The 18,102-nt window shown below is 37.0% G+C and overlaps 5 protein-coding genes across 8 annotated transcripts; 2 read left to right on the forward strand and 3 right to left on the reverse strand.

Moving 5' to 3' along the window:
• Positions 1 to 581: 581 nt before the first annotated feature.
• Positions 582 to 7,181, reverse strand: LOC117571178 (uncharacterized). Of its 2 annotated transcripts, none has more exons than XM_052004883.1 (4): positions 6,439 to 7,181; positions 3,026 to 3,196; positions 799 to 1,915; positions 582 to 675 (listed from the first exon to the last, which is right to left on the reverse strand). In XM_052004883.1, the coding sequence occupies exons 1-3, from the start codon at positions 6,488 to 6,490 to the stop codon at positions 1,527 to 1,529; spliced, it is 612 nt and encodes a 203-aa protein (XP_051860843.1). In that variant the 5' UTR covers positions 6,491 to 7,181; the 3' UTR covers positions 582 to 675; positions 799 to 1,526. The 2 variants fall into 2 exon arrangements, with proteins under 2 accessions (XP_051860843.1, XP_051860842.1); XM_052004882.1 differs by having other exon boundaries at positions 583 to 675; positions 799 to 1,918; positions 6,439 to 7,177.
• A 2,965-nt stretch (positions 7,182 to 10,146) lies between these two features.
• LOC117570423 (uncharacterized) lies at positions 10,147 to 12,485 on the reverse strand. The gene is made up of 2 exons (XM_034252057.2): positions 11,446 to 12,485; positions 10,147 to 11,372 (listed from the first exon to the last, which is right to left on the reverse strand). The coding sequence occupies exons 1-2, from the start codon at positions 12,313 to 12,315 to the stop codon at positions 11,202 to 11,204; spliced, it is 1,041 nt and encodes a 346-aa protein (XP_034107948.1). The 5' UTR covers positions 12,316 to 12,485; the 3' UTR covers positions 10,147 to 11,201.
• Positions 12,486 to 12,953: 468 nt separating this feature from the next.
• LOC117572436 (solute carrier family 25 member 35-like) lies at positions 12,954 to 14,618 on the forward strand. The gene is made up of 3 exons (XM_034255264.2): positions 12,954 to 13,494; positions 13,556 to 13,691; positions 13,848 to 14,618. The coding sequence occupies exons 1-3, from the start codon at positions 13,247 to 13,249 to the stop codon at positions 14,376 to 14,378; spliced, it is 915 nt and encodes a 304-aa protein (XP_034111155.1). The 5' UTR covers positions 12,954 to 13,246; the 3' UTR covers positions 14,379 to 14,618.
• Positions 14,619 to 14,740: 122 nt separating this feature from the next.
• Positions 14,741 to 17,152, forward strand: LOC117572439 (receptor expression-enhancing protein 5). Of its 3 annotated transcripts, none has more exons than XM_034255268.2 (4): positions 14,741 to 15,046; positions 16,474 to 16,706; positions 16,773 to 16,872; positions 16,940 to 17,152. In XM_034255268.2, the coding sequence occupies exons 1-4, from the start codon at positions 14,896 to 14,898 to the stop codon at positions 16,999 to 17,001; spliced, it is 546 nt and encodes a 181-aa protein (XP_034111159.1). In that variant the 5' UTR covers positions 14,741 to 14,895; the 3' UTR covers positions 17,002 to 17,152. The 3 variants fall into 3 exon arrangements, with proteins under 3 accessions (XP_034111159.1, XP_034111160.1, XP_034111161.1); XM_034255269.2 differs by lacking the exon at positions 14,741 to 15,046 and adding an exon at positions 15,446 to 15,805; XM_034255270.2 differs by lacking the exon at positions 14,741 to 15,046 and adding an exon at positions 16,311 to 16,406.
• Positions 17,153 to 17,234: 82 nt separating this feature from the next.
• On the reverse strand, positions 17,235 to 17,977 carry LOC117572441 (probable 28S ribosomal protein S16, mitochondrial). Its single transcript, XM_034255272.2, has 2 exons — positions 17,649 to 17,977; positions 17,235 to 17,583 (listed from the first exon to the last, which is right to left on the reverse strand). Exons 1-2 carry the CDS (start codon positions 17,763 to 17,765, stop codon positions 17,296 to 17,298), a joined length of 405 nt encoding a protein of 134 aa, XP_034111163.1. The 5' UTR covers positions 17,766 to 17,977; the 3' UTR covers positions 17,235 to 17,295.
• Between the last annotated feature and the right edge of the window lie 125 nt (positions 17,978 to 18,102).

The following is an 18,102-nucleotide window of genomic DNA, read 5'->3' on the forward strand; positions in this document are numbered from 1 at the left end:
ATACATGCATAAATGTATGTGTGTGTGTGTATGTGTTTGACAGTCGGAACAATCTGTATTTATTATTATCAGCTCCCATGGATTTTGAGTATACGTGAGTTTGCCTTTGACTCTGGGGTTTTTGATGTTCGAAAATTTCAATTTTAGCAAAATGTGCAAAATAAAACAAATAGTTAAAGATGGAGATGGTGGAGAAGTGGGAAAACAACCCATAATACGTCATGTGATGATACTTTTCATTAAACAGATGTTATCCTCTCAGTCACATGCTATACCATTATCAATTCCATTAAATGATCACATTAACAAACATTTCAGATCAAAGAGGGAGACCAAACATAAACAAACAATGGAATAATGACTGCGCGAATACCCTGTAAAATGAGCAACCCCATCACTATGCAAATATATAAATCTATAATAATATTCTAATATAATGCCATATATATTTACTAACCATGAGCTTAACATGAGAAGAGATAATTTCATTGAAAATCCCGCTCTTTAGTCATCCCCGCAAATAACTGATAACGCGTGTTTTTTTTATGAGGAACACGAACTGTAGAATTTCAAAGCATTGACAATACAAACACTAGGTTATCATGAACAGTTTAATAATAAAAATGAGGGGAAATACAATTGCTTAATTGAATCCAAAACACCTGTTCATAGCATCTGTTGTTGCAATGTTCCAATTATTGCATTGTTTATTAATATTATATTTGTGTCATGGTTCAAATAATTAGATTAACTTACTTTTCTAATGTTACTTGGAAATAAAATATTTTTGTTACTTACATTTATTATTATTTCTTATTAAATATGAAAGGTGATTTTTAACTGATGCATCGTCTCTCTTTGCATTTTGGTTTGTGTCTCAACTGCTTTAGCCGGTTCACACACCTCCAAGTTACGAGTAGCTTTCGCAGACAATGTTGCCAGACCTGCACAATGCGCAACTGCTTGCATGTTTGCACTGCTTACTCAACTGCTTTGCCAAGCGGTCATTTTCAAAGCGAGTATGATTCACCACTTGTCCATGAATTTTTTAATAATTTACATAATTGGAATCCCCAAAAAAACGAGTTGAATCATTTTTTAAAACGTAAATCACGTGTTTAATTATTTTCTTATTCAAAATATTTATGTATATATCAATTTGACAGTAATTGCAATTGAAAAGGCAGAGAAAAAGTAAATTGACTACTATTACAAACCACAATATGTAAACATATTTAATCATTCAGTCTTTTTACGCATTTCAAATACCCATTGACATATCAATGATATATGGCATACTACTTGTATAATATAACTTAATAATTACGATTGCTAAAATACAATACATTATAACAAAAATACAATTTACACTGCACAACAAAATAGCCGAAGCACGTTTCGAGTTGGCCAAAACGGCGACATTTTGATTGGCACCAAGTGGCACGCACAGCAATTATCACAGAGTAGTTTCCTTAAAGCTCTATCGATAGCCTAAAGAGTGGCAAAACTTAATACAATGTATAACATTATTTGGTCGCCTTTGGCCGCTCATCAATTGTATAGACACTGGCAGGATCCGTAGAGACAGGCGATATGTTTGTTGCATCATCGTTTGTCTTATTGTCGCTGTTGAAGGGAATCACAAAGATGCTCGTCTTGGCCGCATGCTGCATTTTGATGACAGTATCATAGCTGGGCGGCGCAAATTCACTGTACGAGGGCGAAGGCGTGGGCGGGGCACGCTGTTGCTCATTGGGCGTGGCACTCGCTTGGCGATTGCGCATATCGCGACAACGGCGATCCGAGCAGGCCATCAGCATGAAGAAGGCGGCCAATGCCAAAAATGTTGCCACATACCACACGATGGTAATCACGTCCATTGCCGTCTGTGACAATTCGTTGTTCGACTCGACGACTGCTGAAATTAGACAAAAAATGAAGAGAGTTTAGTATTGAAATACTATTACAATTTAAGGAGTTGTTAAACTTGATAAGTTTGTCTAACTATTTGGATTCTAATAAAGAATCGCACTTGTCGAGATAAAATATAATATTACATAATACTGATTGATGAGTTAAATAAACTTTTAGCAATTCTATTTGTACAACTACTTTGTCTAAAGATTTAGATTTTATTAAATAATAAATAGATAGAAGTTTAAATGAATAGTGAGTGAAATAACTATTAGTAGCGATACTTGTTTGATAAGGAAATGAAGTGGAACTTGAAAGTAAGATTACATAAAATGCATTGTCCTACTGACATTTAAAGAGCAAAAAGCCAAACGGAACTTTCTCTTATCTCGACAACCGCTGTATCCAAGAGAGAGCTAAAACAATGTGTCACACAATCGTGATGACGTAAAAGTTCAATTTAACCGCAACGCGTCATTAACAACGACAAGCGAGTACTTGTTGTGTGGACTAATCGCAAATCACTTTGATTATAACCTGTTGCAGTTAATTTGTTATTGAGTTGTAACATTGCGATGGCAAATTGCCATCTATGAGTATGCAAAGTCGTCACTTAAGAGCTGTTTACTGATTAGCCTTAGCAAGAACTTCGAATTAGCAAGAAACGCAGTCATTAGGGAAAAACTTCACATGCATTTCATGATAAGCTTTCAGCAATCGTCACAATTATAAATTTAGCTCAGACTTTGACTCTATTTGGTTTTAAAGCATTTCATTTACTATCTTTACTTGTTGTATTCAAAATTTCTGTTGTTATTGGATGTTTAAAGCTCATTCATTTTATAGCACTTCACTTTTTAAATTTAATTATCATACACAATTTCTGTTATTACTAACTATTTAAAGCACTATTCTAGAATTATTAAAGCTTCACTTACTATTTTTGGACACAAATATTCAGATTTAATAGCTCTTCACTTGTTATATTCACTTATTCTACAAAATTTATATTATTACTTAATACTTAAAGCACGTTTTCTTCATTCATTCATTAGTTTCATTCGTTCATTTTTATACACAAATATTATAGAATTATTAAAGCTTCACTTACTATTTTTGTACACAAATATTCTGGTATTATTATCCACTTGCTCGGCAAACAGATCCGCATCCGATGTACCGTTAACAGTTGTCAGATTGTAGGGCAATTGCCGTGTCAGAACGTTCTCCAGGGCGAGCAGATAGGATTGACCGTCTGCCATGGGCGCGTATGCATTGAATACTGAAATGGCAAACAAAAAGAACATGTTATAAAACCAAATAATACTGATAAAAAAAAAATAAAGTTCAACACAAAAAAAAAACTCACACACAGCTATGAAATCAGAACAAAATGCTGATCACCAAGATAAGCTATCAAATATTTATTCGGCCACACAATATATATTTTCAACTATACTAGACTATATATATATATAGTATATACTGTACATAAAGGAGATACCATAATATGTGGGCTTTTTAATGGGACAGTCTCAGGGTTGGGCGTGTGCAAATTACCAAATCAAACACACTTGGAGACTGATAAAAATGTATTCTTGATTTCTAAATATATTCTGCAATCGTTATTTGCTGGGCTCGTCTTTGTGCCAAATTGATCATAATAAAGTGTTAAATATTAAATAATTAACCAATTTGCTGTGCTATAATAAACCTATATATGTACATACATAAATAATGGGTATCCAAGAGTGGGTTCGGGGTTTGGTTTTTGGGCGATAAGAAATCGGCGTCGCTTTGTCTGATGACGCTAAACATAACACTAGTTAAGCACGATTTGATCGAGCAGGTACTTACGCTAGAAAGTCGTAAAAATAGCCAGGCAAGCTATTAAGTACACTACGTGATTAACCAATCAAACCCAATAAACCATTGAACTCATTGAAAACAACAACATTTGGGGATTTAAGTTGGTACTTTAATAATTTGCCAGCTCGAATATTCGAAGCGTATAGTAAATTTCACCATTTATCAATCGCCTAGCAAAAGAGTGTTTGTCATTCTCGTGCGCTAAACATCTATCTTTATGGAGGCACTACGACACATGGCGCACGGCACTTAGGTACTCGATAACTTTGATGTTTCTGATCACTTTGCTGGTTATTCTTCATTTTGCTTTTTTTTTTGGATGTCATTTTCATTGTTATCAATTTCACAATGCCAATATCTCTATCGAACAAAATGTTGTCCTAGGTTCTCTATATAAGCTACATCTGTACGAGTTCTCATGTTAACTAGACAACTAGTCATAATAGTTATTTTTATCTGTCGTACGTTTTATGGTGCCTGGCCCCCAATTAAGATATGTGATTTCATACGCCCCGTTGGCGCCCTCGCTTTGCAATTGTGTCAAGCAAACTCAACAGCTAAATGCATCTAGATTCAAGATTCTAGAATCATATAAACATGGACACAGATTGTGCTATAAACAATAATAAAACATGTAAGAAAGCTACAGTCGAGTCTGCTCGACTTTGAGATAGCGGGTACCCTTTTTGAATAATAGTAAAACAATGCGGTTTTATTCTATATAGTAAAATTAAAATACCAAAAAATATTGAATTATACCATTGGCTTATATTTGGTATTTTGATATAGTACATTTAAAATATACCCTAAAGTACAAAATATACCATTTTTATCTGATTGCAACCAAATTTACAGCAACCATAAATACTATGTTCCGAAAATCGCGGTTCTAGCTTTAAAATTACACTTGTTATTCGAATTTTAACGATTCGCCTGGGCGGAAGTGGGCGTGACTAAAATTTTAAACCAATTTGGTCTGCACACAATCATAATAAAAGTTGTCCACAATAAATTCTATATCTACCTCTTATAGTCTCTGAGATCTACGTATTGATATTGACGGACAGACAGACAGACGGAAAGACGGACATGGCTATATCGTCTCGGTTGATCAAGAATATTTATACTTTATAGAGTCGGAGATGCCTTCTTCTGCCTTTTACATACATTTCCTGCCTATAATACCCCTCTACCCTATGGGTAGCGGGTATAATGAGTGGGTAATTGTTAATTTTCTAAAAAGATTCTTAGGAATACATTTTTTGGGATTACTTTATTGATAAGATCTCTAGACTTCTATTAAAGTTTAGCAGCTGCAAACATGGCAAACTTGTTTGTTTCAATTTGCAAATGTCACAGCACTTAAAATCTGAATAAAAATGGCACACGAGTTTGCATAATTTATTTATAAATGAATAAAAGCCAAGATCGATGAACGTTAAGCTTTTTTCCTACAAGTAGCAAAAACAATCTGTCATATCATAAGCTCATAAAAGCAAGCCCAGCAAGGCTAATTATAGAATGCAAAATGTGAGCTGATAAGACAAAAGCCAGGCAAACGCAGAAAGACACTGTCTATATACATACATATAAGAAATACCTTTTAATAACAATCAAGAAAAAAAAAAGCTGAGCAATCAAATAGCTATTAACGACTAATTGTAAACACTACGTGCCAGAGTCAACGTTGCCACTTCACATTCAATGGTGTTTACGCATATTTTGCTATTCTTCTCTTTATGTTGCAACTGTGCAAATTGTTGCCACATTAGAGTATATAAATGTCTACTATACATCCAGTTGGACACGTGTAGCGGTCTCTCAGGTCAGTGGACGGCACTTTCCGGCACTTCTACGAATCTTTTTAATTTAACAAACGAACAGCCGGTCACGTGCCGTATACTTGATATGCCATATAATGCTATATACATATATGTATGTACGTATATAGACGCGTAAGTGTGCCGCTTACTTAAGTGCTCTGGGCAATTCCATTTTGACGCTGATTACAACTCGAGTCCAATGCCTTCTTGATGAAAAACAAAATTGCTGGCACAAAATTAGCATAAGCACTTGGCCCATTAGCAGAAAGCCGAAAATCGTTTAGCCAGAGTTTAACGTTTTTAATTGAATTGAACTTGCTTCGAAACAAAGAGGAATTGTCAACTTTGATTTGATTAATATAAAATGTCGCTGCTGAAGATCACATGTTTGAGACAGTGGCTCTTTATCTGCGCAGACATCATTAGGTTGTTTATGAGTCCGATAAGCTGTCTCAACATTTTCAGTATTTACTTGGATATGACTTTGCGCCATTTTTCAGACGTGACTTGTGGCCATAAAGTAGTCAAGTACTATTTGAAGTTCCTTATCGATTCATTCATAAACTCGAACAAAATAATGAACTTACTCAAGCAAAATTAATGCGTTTTTAATGGATTAAGTAGAGGTTGACTGACTGAACAATCGGCCAATTAGATAGTTTTGTTAGTTTATGCTATTTCCGTTTCGAATACAATACAATACATTTAAGATGAGCGACCGCAAACATAAGTTCCCATGCGAGTCAAGAACAAAGATTATTCCCATCAACATTGAAACATAATAGAGAAGCGTGTGATATCCTAAATAAATAATTGTTTTGTCATACTTTACCTGTTAGAAGTAACAGCAACGTTGCAACTCGCATATCTTTGACTTTTGGCATTTCGTTAAGTGAAGTGAGGTGAAGTGTATTTTTATCTTTTGTTAACAAACAGAGACACACAACGAACGGTATTGTTTATTTATGATTTACACAGAAATTGTATTTGATTTTATTGCGATATTTGCTAAAATAAACTGACACTTCCGCGTTTGCTTTCAAATAATATTCCACAATTGACAGCACAATCAATAATGTGCGAAATACGAACACGAATCTGAGTACTTTCAATTCCGACACACACACACAATAACAGATTTTACAATATTGTATGTACTATTATCATTCAAGTAAGAACGGTTCCTCAACGCACTGCAGATCCCGCGAATTGATCTTTCAGGTTCAGGTTTGTATCGTCGACTGAGCGTTGCTCGCATCAACCTCCAGCTGCCAGCTGCCAACTAACAGCGGCTCTGTCGTCATGTTGAATGTATCTGTATCTGTATCTGTAGCTTGTACTTGCATGTATCTGTATGTGTTTGGGTATCGGCAACCGCTCAACCCCCGCTCTCTGCTTCTTTGCCTTCACTCTGTTCGCATGAATCACACACATTCACACAACCGGTTGAAGCTTGATCGTGGTCCGGAGCTTTCAACTTTGCTGCCATTTATTATTCTTCTCTAGGCAACAGAGTAATTTCAACAGTTTGCGTTTATATCGATGCTATTACTTAGCGTAACGTGGCTAATTACAGGCGCTACTGTTGGCCGCTTTTCTTTTCTTCGTCTCTCAACTGCAGCAAATGTCGCTGTCGGCAGCACAAAAGCAACTGCAAAGTGATTGCGATCAAACGCATTGGCTTTAGGTTTCTCTCTACACACACACAAAGTGTAAGGTATAAATACAGACACAATATATTTATATACCCAATTTATACAGCAATATTAACGGTGCGTTGTTGCACTTAAATTTTATTCATTTCTTGATATCTGCTTTTAAAAATAAAACGCAACCAAATTGTCGCAAGACTTTACGGCTCGCCACCTTGTTGTCGGCTTGCCAAAGGGCAATTCTCGAGGCGTGGCCCTAAACGTATTGACTTGGCTTTTGCTTACACGCCCACAGACACGCTAATTGTAAAACCAACATGCATAAAAAAGCTAAAACAAAAACTCAAGCCGCATAGCGACAACGCAATGCGCTTACTAACTTTAAGCAACTCACTATTGAGTATAGGTAGTTTGCATTTCTATTACTTGTTGTAGACTTGTACATAATGTGAAGAGTGCTTTTAAAATTAAAGTTGCTTAAATTATGTAATCTTGCGAAATGGAAAATAGCACCAATTTTTATTGCTTCCCTTTTTTTTGCCATATATTGAATAAAATATTTCAAAAACTCATTTTTTATATAGAATTTAGTTATTTCTTAATATAATAAAAGTTAAATTCGGTTATTATGTGATGTGGTTGTTTTTAACTTAAATTTTTTTAGCGATAAAATTTTTTAAAGTGCTGTTTAAGAAGTAGCCTCCTTTACTACGACGTAGTAAAGTATTAAGTATACATATGTAGCAAAGTTTCATGCATATCTATTATTCAATGTACAAATATTATATAAAAAGTGATCTTAAAATTCAATTATGTCAATTTACCTAATGTTTATAAATATTCATTCTTATACGCTTACTAAACTTACGACAGCTTAATATCAAGTATACGTACTGAAGTTCCTGATTTCTAGAATTTAATAGACAAAATTATTATAAAAATAAAATGTTAATTATATTATTATTCTGTAAAACAATCGCGTTTTATAAGAACTGACCTCTACTTAAGAATCGTCCAAAAAATTCAGAAGAGTCGCACGGTTATAATTCAGAGCCATCATTTATACGGAGTAACAGTTGCGATCAGATGTTTTTATAAATATGATACATATGTCAACATAAGTTGTATATAACGTTTATAGCTAAGACACGAAATTATCTTTATGGGCATATTAAAAAATTGGCACTTATTAACATTAAAATTAAATTCTATACATTTTTTTCTATATATAGAAAAAATCGAGCCTTGCCTTTTTATAATATTAAGTATATGTTGCAAAGCTCCAAGAAATTATATCATTTAATGAATAAATCTTATATGAAAAATCTAATTTTTTAATTATGAATGTATGTATTGTGTATTGTATGTTCCTTGACTCATAGTAATCGCAATCAAAGTTCTTTAATAAAAAGTGCTCTTTATTTTTGTATACAAACATTTCCATGGTTTCTTTTAACTCATATATTCAAATTATGTTGTAATAATAAATGGTAATTCTTCTAGAAACTATTCACAATCACAATCTACTCATTTGCAAAACCCCCATAAAAGATAATTTTGTTTTATTGACTTAGAATATCATGAAAACCACAAATGATTTCCAAATTTAGGCAGTCTGGTAATAGAACCAGCATAGACGATTTTTATGGCTTTTTTATGGTAACCATGGTTACTCATTTCTTAAAATATTTCTTGTACTCAGTGGGATAGAGTATTTTTGTGGGCAACCACCCAGAAACCTCACGAATTTCATCAAGCGTTGGGCCTTTGGCATCACAACTGTAATTTGTTCATTTTTGTCACATTTTTTATTTAGTAGTGAAATTTGTTGCTTGGAAACAGGTTCAACGTGAGGCATATGATTTTGTTTAAATCTAGACGACACTTAATTAGCGTAGGCAAGCAATTGCGTTCTAGCCCAGATTACTGCACTCTACTATACTATAATTTATTCAACTGTTGTTCTCTTTATCTCGCTCTTTCCATTAAGAGATGTTTACGATGCGTAAACGTTAGCGTTTGGATTTAGATAATGCAACAACAAAAAATCAGCCACTCGATTTACTGATAATACAACAAGTGGGGTAATTATGATCGCTTCAAATTGCAATTAATTTGCAGATAACCCTGAAATAGGACAAATACGTAGGCAACGTGCATTGACATTATATGAGGTATAGTATGTAACTCGGTTTGACTCCAAAGTCGAAGTTTGCGTTTAAATTAACACTCTTCATTTTTGTTTATACTTGATTATAATTGATTTGCTTCAGGTTGAACCTTGTCAAGGCAAACAGATACTTTTGAGAGTTATTTCAGCTACCGTTTGACATTGGCATTGAATATACTTTACTGTAGATACTTTCAAAATGCGGTAAACATTCGCAATACTCGTAATAGTTGATGAATGGAAGTCAATGAGTTCAACTTTGCAACACTGAATGATTTAAGTACTTTAAGTGGGACAAATTTCAGTTAGTCATTTAAGTCCAAGTTATGCACAATCTGTTGGGAGTTACCCCATAATTCAAATGAAAGCGAAACAATAATGCTTCATTCATCTTCTTTCCATCTAATTAAATCCCTTACGCTTGGAAACCCCGCTTTAAGCTCTGCGTAAATCTGTCGATGTCGGTGACACAAAGATTAGCAAAGCAAAAACAAGCAAACAACAAACAACAAACAACAATTCGTGAGCCACTCTTGGGTGATTGCAACTGGTTTCGTTTTGTTGAAGCCACGTGCTGAATCATCTGGATTTCATTATATGTATGTATGATGATGAAACCAGCAGTAAGCAGTTTTGCCAAAAATAAAAATCAGTTAACTGTAAATTCGACTTACGCTCCGTACTTTCCCCCATTTCCCATCGAAAATCTGTGCACAAGTTGAGTTTTAACATTAAGTTGATTTATTTATAGTAGTAGATAATAATATATACGTATATGTGTGGAGTATGCTATGAGACAAATTGACCGCTAGTGTTAAGTTCTGCAGTTTGATATTTCGAATACATACTTTAGCTGAGCTTACAAAATAACCGTTTTCTTTTTCGCTTTAACAATTGACAACAAGGCCCGCAATAACGTAATTGGTTTTCCATAGTATTCTTTCTATATGTATGTAACATGTGTATGTAGATAGATAGTGTTTTGTCTTATTTCCATTTCAACTTGTTGTTGTTGTTGTTTGTGTACAATGTGATAAATATTATACAGGTACAACTATGTATGCGAAATGCAGCTAATACACATTAATTTACGATTATAATACATATTACAATTAGTTTAACGGAATCTCCGAATTTGCGCTATCTATCGTATCTCCGATTGATTAATTGATACAATTGCATTTAATAATTGCTTGATATTTCATTGGTGTGGCTGCTGCTCTTGTTTTCTTTTTTCTTTTATGAATTCTATTTGAGATTGGACTGAACTCGGTTCCGACACTACAAATATTGAAGTATAGGCGTACTATTCTTACAGTTGACAGTATAAAAATAAAACAAAAACATATATACAGATAAATGGATAAAGATACAAATTAAAATTACGAATATCATAGGGAATCTCATAGTTACGATGTAATACACATTATAATGTTTACGGTTGTACTTGATATTGTTCGAAGTTGAACACATTTACGAGTGAGTGTCTTACATTTAAAACAAATATATAGCCTTAAACTCGTACTAAAACTAATTGAATCTCGTAAAGCATATTATCAGTCCTAAATGCTACAACAAATGTGCATATTTACATTGCCTTCTTTTTGCTAGTTTCTTTTTCTTTTTCGTTTTCGTTTTGTTCATGTGACAATTATGCAATTACCTATTGTAATTAATTACCCAAGTGCTTGCTGACATGAGTATTCTTTGTTTTTTTGGTTCGATCTGGCACAAATAGGGAACAATCTATCGATCTTTTATAGTAGACAGCCCTTATCTGTCTGGGAAAAGTGATTCATAGCTTGGGGGCAAATCTTTTGGTGTTGCCGGTTCCTGCAGTTGTTGTTGTTGCTGGTGATGTTCCTGCGAATTGGGGGACAGATCGTGTGTCAGCATGCCGTCGTATGTCGGCGCTGTCGGCAACTCAATAGTTGGCACGTCCGTCTACAAAAACAAATTTAAACAATGACTCAATATATATACAATATATTATGCACTTATTTAAATAATTACTTACCCGTGCACGTCGCTGATTAAAGCGAGCGGCAGATGCTTCATGGGCATGCTGCTGCACCGTAATGCAATTCCAATATTTCCAGCAGATCCAAACACAAAAACCCACGCCAAGCATTGTGAAGATGAGCGATGTTATTGCCGATATCGCAACATTCGTGGTGTCCACTTCGGAAATTATGGCATCGTGGAAGCAAGTGCCCTCATCCCGACACGGATACATACAATTCGTGATGTTGTCGCGTACAAAATGACGCGATATGCACGAGTATTGATCCTTGGGATTGCATAAGAAATCGCCAGCAAACTGACATTCCGAATGCGTTGTCAACACCATTCGCAACTCCAGTGGATCCTCGAAAATATGTCGATCCCCGTCGATGAAAATATGCACATGAACATCGCGATCGCGCTGATCGAAGACCAAACGGCCAGCTGGCCCATCAATTGAGATGTCATTGCAAATGCGTTCGCTGGGCGAACGATTCCCATTGCTGAACTGAATATAATCGATGCATTTCTTCGTCACCGGATCGCTTCGAAGCTTGAGCCTTGTGATTATGGTGTAAATGCCCCGTGGCGGCCGCTCATTGGTCTGCACTCGAAACTTGCAGTCGTATTTGATTTTGTTCACCGAGTGGCCACCACTGGGCATTGTGACATTCCATGTTTGGGTTATAATTGCAGCCGAATCGTGATCATCTGTCAGCCGAAGGGTGGGATCGCCGCGGAATGGCTTGGCTAGTGTGAAGAATAGCTTGTCTGAACACAGATTGTCTTGAAGACGCACAATTTTATAGGCTAGAGATTCACTGGGCGCATAGAACGCAATTGCTAGCGTCACTTTGAGTATGGACCAGAGGCACAATTGCATTGTGTGGAAGGCACGTCCCGCGTGCGTTTCAATATGTTAATTATGTGCAAATTGAAGTGCAAAACATTCACTCCGTTTGTTCGTTTTTCGATTAATTTAATTTTTTACAAACACTTAAAATCTAAAGAACTTTTGTTGTTTTGCATTTCTGCAGCGTGACCACATGTCGATTTTCAAAATATACCACGTTGCTGCGGACTGCAGAAATATAGTATTTCTGAACTGGGGTCTCACCAAAATAGTGATGGAATACATTTTGTTTTTGATGAAATCAAGCAATCTGTTTAAAAACCAATTGGGCTAAGATATTTGTTTACAAAGCTAATCCACATTTCTGCATTTAAATATGTTAATATTAGTGTAATATATTATTTTTCATGTTTCCATAGATATTAAAAAATTTATTATCTACCACAAATTGTCACGACCTGATTAGTATACAGTTAGTGTAATTAATTATTTACACATAAATGGTACAGATTAATTGTTGATTTGATTGTTTAAAAACAATTGTCCAGCTCAATGATGACTTCATGATAATTTCAAAGTGGCGCTTAAATTTTAGTACTTTTTTGTCAAAAGCTATTATATGGTCCAGTTTAGTATATTTTGTAATGGAAAATTTGTAAATTTGTAATTTTCCCATTGGCGGTCACGCTAATCCACAATAAAACAACACAATACTCATTCACCGCCGGGAGTCTTGCACATTTAAATATTTTGGGCAGCAATTACACATCAAGCTATCTTTAAGACGTTGACAACAACAACTAAGAACCGCAACTTCAGCAGTTATGCTGCTATAATTTATTCAACGAGAAACAGCCCGTGACGACGGTTCATAATATGCCTCTTATTGGCCCCCGTCGTTGTCAACGCATAAAAATCCTGCTGAGCTATTTCTAGTTCAACCTTAACGAACTCACAAGTGATGGCTACATCGGACTTTGTACTCGGCGGCCTGGCCTCCGTGGGCGCCACATTTTTCACCAATCCTATAGAGGTCATTAAGACGCGCATTCAATTGCAAGGCGAATTGGCGGCCCGCGGATCTTACGCGGAGCCCTACAAGGGAGTGCTGCAGGCCTTCATAACGGTGGCCAAAAACGACGGGTTGCATGGCCTGCAAAAAGGATTGGTACCAGCTCTGTACTTTCAGTTCATCATCAATTCATTCAGGTAAATACAGTGCGAATAACTTACAATGATGTTCACGTGATTCACTGTTGACACTCAACAGGTTGAGCATTTACACAACTGCTGTGGACAAACGTTGGATGCACAAGAAGAATGGCGAAATCTCATTTGGCCTGGGCTTAATGTGGGGCGCCATTGGCGGTGTTGTGGGCTCCTATTTTTCGAGTCCATTTTTCATGGTGAGTGCACACAGCCTATTACATAAAGGCACGGGCAATATATAGTCGTATAAACAACTTATCTATCAAATATCATGCGCTGCTAATTTGAATGTCTGATGATTCCGGCTTAGATAAGCATACAAATTATTGTCTCACTCCTTGTCTCTTCTTTAGATTAAGACGCAGCTACAATCGCAAGCTGCCAACGAGATTGCCGTTGGCTATCAACACTCCCACACATCGCTCGGAAGCGCGATGCGTGAGATTTACAAGCAGGGCGGCATTATGGGCTTGTGGCGTGGCTCCTTGGCTTCACTGCCTCGGGCAGCTGTTGGCTCGGGGGCGCAGATTGCCACGTTTGGCAAGACCAAGGCTCTGTTGGTCGAATATGATCTGGTCACGCAGCCCACTTACAATTCCTTCTGTGCTGGACTCATTGCGGGATCGCTAATGTCAGTGGCCATTACGCCACCGGATGTTATTAGCACGCGTCTGTACAATCAGGGCGTTGATGCTCAGGGTCGGGGTCTGTACTATAATGGCTGGTTGGATTGCTTCTTTAAGATCCTGCGAAGCGAGGGCATTTATGGTATGTATAAAGGCTTTTGGGCCAACTATCTGCGGATCGCACCACACTCGACCTTAGTGCTCTTGTTCTTTGACGAACTGGTCGCCGTGCGCGAAAAGTACGATCTGCGTTTCTAGAAAAGTACTAGTCATTGTGTTAGCGTCAAGTACAAATTTGTAAACTATTTGTTAAGTTGTTTATACCAAACAAAAAAAAAGTACCTAGAGATTCCAATTTCCTTGGCAAGCTGCCAACTAGCCAGCTAGTATAAATGTGCCTTTTTTGTCATATGCGTAGAGTACCCAATAGAAGCTAGTAACTTTAACTGTGCAATACTTCATCATTAAATAAAACTCGTTATTTTTGTTAATATTTTATTTGACCAATTTGTAAACTTATTTCAAATTTATCACAGCGATAGGCCTCGTTGTGGAGGTGCGTCGACAACATGCGCGAGTAACAGTGTGACCATTTTACATTGCTGTATACTGTAATATTCCGAAATGTCAATTTTTACGGCATTGCAGCCTTCAAACTTGCGGTCACATTGCGTTCGTTTCACCGACAAGAAACAGCAAATAACGCTGATGAGACTAGTCGGCGACATTCATTCTTCAATCATTTAAATTGCCTGCTGAAATCTTCTGTAACAAAATGACCGCCCAATTAGCTCAGGTATCGCAGTGGTTCGATAACTACAAAGGAACTGTCGACGTGTCGCTGCGCGATCCCAAGAAACCATGGACCAAAGCCTTCGATTTTGTGGAGGAACGCACAGGCGTCGATAGAGTGAAGATATACTTTGGTAAGTGTCCCTTAAAATGCGTAAAGGATTCAAGGCAAGCCTGCCGCACCTATATAATGTTGCCTTGGGGCAGCAAAAGATTACAACATATGCGTGTCGTGTTGGTGACTAAGTTAAATTTTTTCGCATTTATAAATAGCAACAACCGCAACCTGTTATAATGTCCACAATGTCAGATAGGGGCGCCAAAATAGGCTTTTGATTATTGTATAGAAGCTCTATCTGGAGTTCACTATGCATTAGTTGCATACTAAACAAAAACAACACATGAACACACAAATACTACAACAGATCTCAGAAACACACGCACACCATGTTAACTACAAATACTATAGCATATTGTGTATTTCTTATCCATACTTTTCTTTTGTTTACTTCAGTCTCATTGTAGAGTACTTTCAGCGCACATTCATCACTCGTTTGTCGTGCTAAAAAACAGGAAAATTTAATAGAAACAGCAATTTTTAATTGAAAATTGCAAAGGCCAAGCTCAGCTTTCGACTTTGCTCTGCTTGCTTACCAGTGTACGTGCGTGTGTGTGCGTTCGTGGCGTTTTTGCACACGTGGGGGCCAGGTGCACACATGCAAGCATACAACGTATATACATACGTGTATTTGTGGCCACTTGTTTGTTTGTGTGTGTGTTATGCTAACTGGAATAAAAACCTTTAATGTGGCTTTGGGATTATATTATGGAAATAAAACAACGCCAAGCGGCGAGACGTAATGTCAGAGTGCCCGTGGTCTACATTGGCACAGGTGAGTCTCCCCCTTCTCTCCCACTCCTTCTTCTTCAGTGTGTTTAACACTTGTGTTACGTCTCTCGACACTTATTAGCAGCTAGCTACAAACACACACAGTATATCTACATCATGAGCAAACGCGTATAAAAAGTATGAAATTAAGAAATAAATTTCCCGTGACGTCATTTTAGATAAATGTCTGATTAATAATTAATAAGCACACAACAGCAATCGATTATATCTCACCGCTCTGATGCATTGAACTAAACTGAGCGTATAATGCAACACTGGTCAATAGATTTGTTCTTGGGTCTGGGCGAGATCTTGAAGATCGTCGCACAGAGCATATTTGCAATTTATAAGCGTGTTAATGCGCGTGTCTCGTATATCAGCCAACTTGTGACAAGAGCTAAAAGGTTAATAATAGCATCCAAGATGCACAAGGGGCAGATGGGTTGATGCTGCTGCCGTCGCCCATTTTGCAGTCACAACGCAAAAAGGGCAAACGCATTTCATTTACACATATTTCTCAAGAGACACAGTTATAGAGATGGCTTTTGAGGCTTTGGAATTGAAACTTATTGAAATTTTCCAAGAGAATGCTATAGTACGCTATGGTAACTACCAAAATTCAAAAACCAGAAAAAAATTAAATTAATTTGTTCAAATTACAATGCATTTCAGGTGCCGCAACATTCTGTGCCTTGTATCTGATCTTTGGCTATGGCGCACAACTCTTGTGCAATATCATTGGCGTACTGTATCCGGCTTACATCTCAATTCATGCCATCGAGTCCAGCACCAAACAGGATGACACCAAATGGCTGACTTACTGGGTCACCTTTGGCATCTTTACCGTCATCGAGTTCTTCTCGCATGTGCTGACCCACGTTATTCCCTTCTACTGGCTGTTAAAGGTAAAGATTTCTTTGTTCATGTAACTATCTGTGATTTAACGTTCATTTATCTGTCTTTTTGAACAGTGCGCTTTCCTCATTTGGTGCATGTTGCCCGTGGAGAACAATGGTTCGGTTATCATCTACCACAAGCTGCTGAGACCTTATTTCCTTAAACATCATGCATGTAAGTGAAGCAGTATTTTTGACATCTTTTGTTACCCAGTTGCTTAAATCCAAATCTCTTTCTGCAGCTGTTGATAAGATCATTGATGATGGCATGAAGAAGGCCGGCAACTTTGTGAAGAGCGACTAGAGATGAACTTTGTAAATAATTGCCTTCCTTGAGCATTTTGAAGCTTCCGCGCATGCAAGGATAATCGTCACACACAAACACATACATATATTTATCTCTTTGGCCACCATCCGTTTATCACTAATGAATTTGCTATTGATTGTTATTAGAGCCCGCAAGCTCCTCATTTGATTATACATACTAGATGTTTATATATACGTGGACTAGGTGTGAAGTCTTGGCTTGTTACCACATAAATTGTAAAAACAATGCATAATTTATTGGTTAATTAAATGATAAATAACAAGGAAAATCCTACGCGGTTTCTGCCGCTTTCTGACTGCCCTCCGCTTCTGCCAGTGCCGCCGCCTCGGCTGCCGCCTTGCGATTGCGCCAAGCTGTCATGTAAGTGCGGGGATGCACGGGGAGCAAACCAGAGATGCCCAACAACTCGGCAGCCGGCTCAGACATGTGAGCTCCTTTGCCAAGCCAGAATCGAATGCGTTCGGTGTTGAGGGCAACTAATCTCTCATTGTTCTCGTTGGGCATTGGATCGTATGAACCGACTTGCTCAATTACAGGCTGATGCTGATTTTTGCGCCTCTGCAAAATTAATTTAATGTGTTCGTTACACGATTACAACAATTTTTAACTCAAGCCCAACAAACCTCCATGACAACAATGTGATAGAATGGGCGATTTGTGCAGCCAAGGCGCACAAAGCGTATTATTTTCGCCGAGTGCTTGTAAAAGCGTCCAATGCCACTAGCCGGTGATAAGGACATTTCGTGTTTTATTTCAGTTTTTTACTTTTACGAAAATGTGTTATGAAAACAGACGGCAATACACTTAACACAATATCGATAGCTAGTCTACAAACCGCTTATCGACTATCGGTGTTCAAATAAAACATGAACCGACTACAATTTCCTTATGTAAAATAGTGTGCGCCCAAATATTGTAAGTAGAAAATACTATCGAAAGGACCTAAACAGCAAGGACGAGAGTTCTGTGCTGTAAAACGTGTAATGTCGTTGAATTTGTAAAACACTGGGGAAATGCAACTCTGGCTGCCTGTAAAACAAAACCATGTGTATACACTGGTCACACACAAAATGGCGT

Source organism: Drosophila albomicans, chromosome 3, assembly GCF_009650485.2.
Source record: "Drosophila albomicans strain 15112-1751.03 chromosome 3, ASM965048v2, whole genome shotgun sequence".
Lineage (NCBI taxonomy): Eukaryota > Metazoa > Arthropoda > Insecta > Diptera > Drosophilidae > Drosophila > Drosophila albomicans.

Bases quoted from the DNA above. Each gene is read 5' to 3' on its own strand.
- LOC117571178 (XM_052004882.1), bottom strand. From the start codon at position 6,490: ATGCCAAAAGTCAAAGATATGCGAGTTGCAACGTTGCTGTTACTTCTA. The intron at 3,197-6,438 runs GTAAAGTATGAC...TTGCCATTTCAG, and splicing joins GTTGCTGTTACTTCTAACAG to TATTCAATGCATACGCGCCC. The intron at 1,919-3,025 runs GTAAGTGAAGCT...GTCTAATTTCAG, and splicing joins AATATTTGTGTACAAAAATA to CAGTCGTCGAGTCGAACAAC.
- LOC117570423 (XM_034252057.2), bottom strand. From the start codon at position 12,315: ATGCAATTGTGCCTCTGGTCCATACTCAAAGTGACGCTAGCAATTGCG. The intron at 11,373-11,445 runs GTAAGTAATTAT...TTGTTTTTGTAG, and splicing joins TTAATCAGCGACGTGCACGG to ACGGACGTGCCAACTATTGA.
- LOC117572436 (XM_034255264.2), top strand. From the start codon at position 13,247: ATGGCTACATCGGACTTTGTACTCGGCGGCCTGGCCTCCGTGGGCGCC. The intron at 13,495-13,555 runs GTAAATACAGTG...GACACTCAACAG, and splicing joins TTCATCATCAATTCATTCAG to GTTGAGCATTTACACAACTG. The intron at 13,692-13,847 runs GTGAGTGCACAC...TCTCTTCTTTAG, and splicing joins TTTCGAGTCCATTTTTCATG to ATTAAGACGCAGCTACAATC.
- LOC117572439 (XM_034255268.2), top strand. From the start codon at position 14,896: ATGACCGCCCAATTAGCTCAGGTATCGCAGTGGTTCGATAACTACAAA. The intron at 15,047-16,473 runs GTAAGTGTCCCT...AATGCATTTCAG, and splicing joins TAGAGTGAAGATATACTTTG to GTGCCGCAACATTCTGTGCC. The intron at 16,873-16,939 runs GTAAGTGAAGCA...CTCTTTCTGCAG, and splicing joins TTTCCTTAAACATCATGCAT to CTGTTGATAAGATCATTGAT.
- LOC117572441 (XM_034255272.2), bottom strand. From the start codon at position 17,765: ATGTCCTTATCACCGGCTAGTGGCATTGGACGCTTTTACAAGCACTCG. The intron at 17,584-17,648 runs GTTTGTTGGGCT...TTAATTTTGCAG, and splicing joins ATCACATTGTTGTCATGGAG to AGGCGCAAAAATCAGCATCA.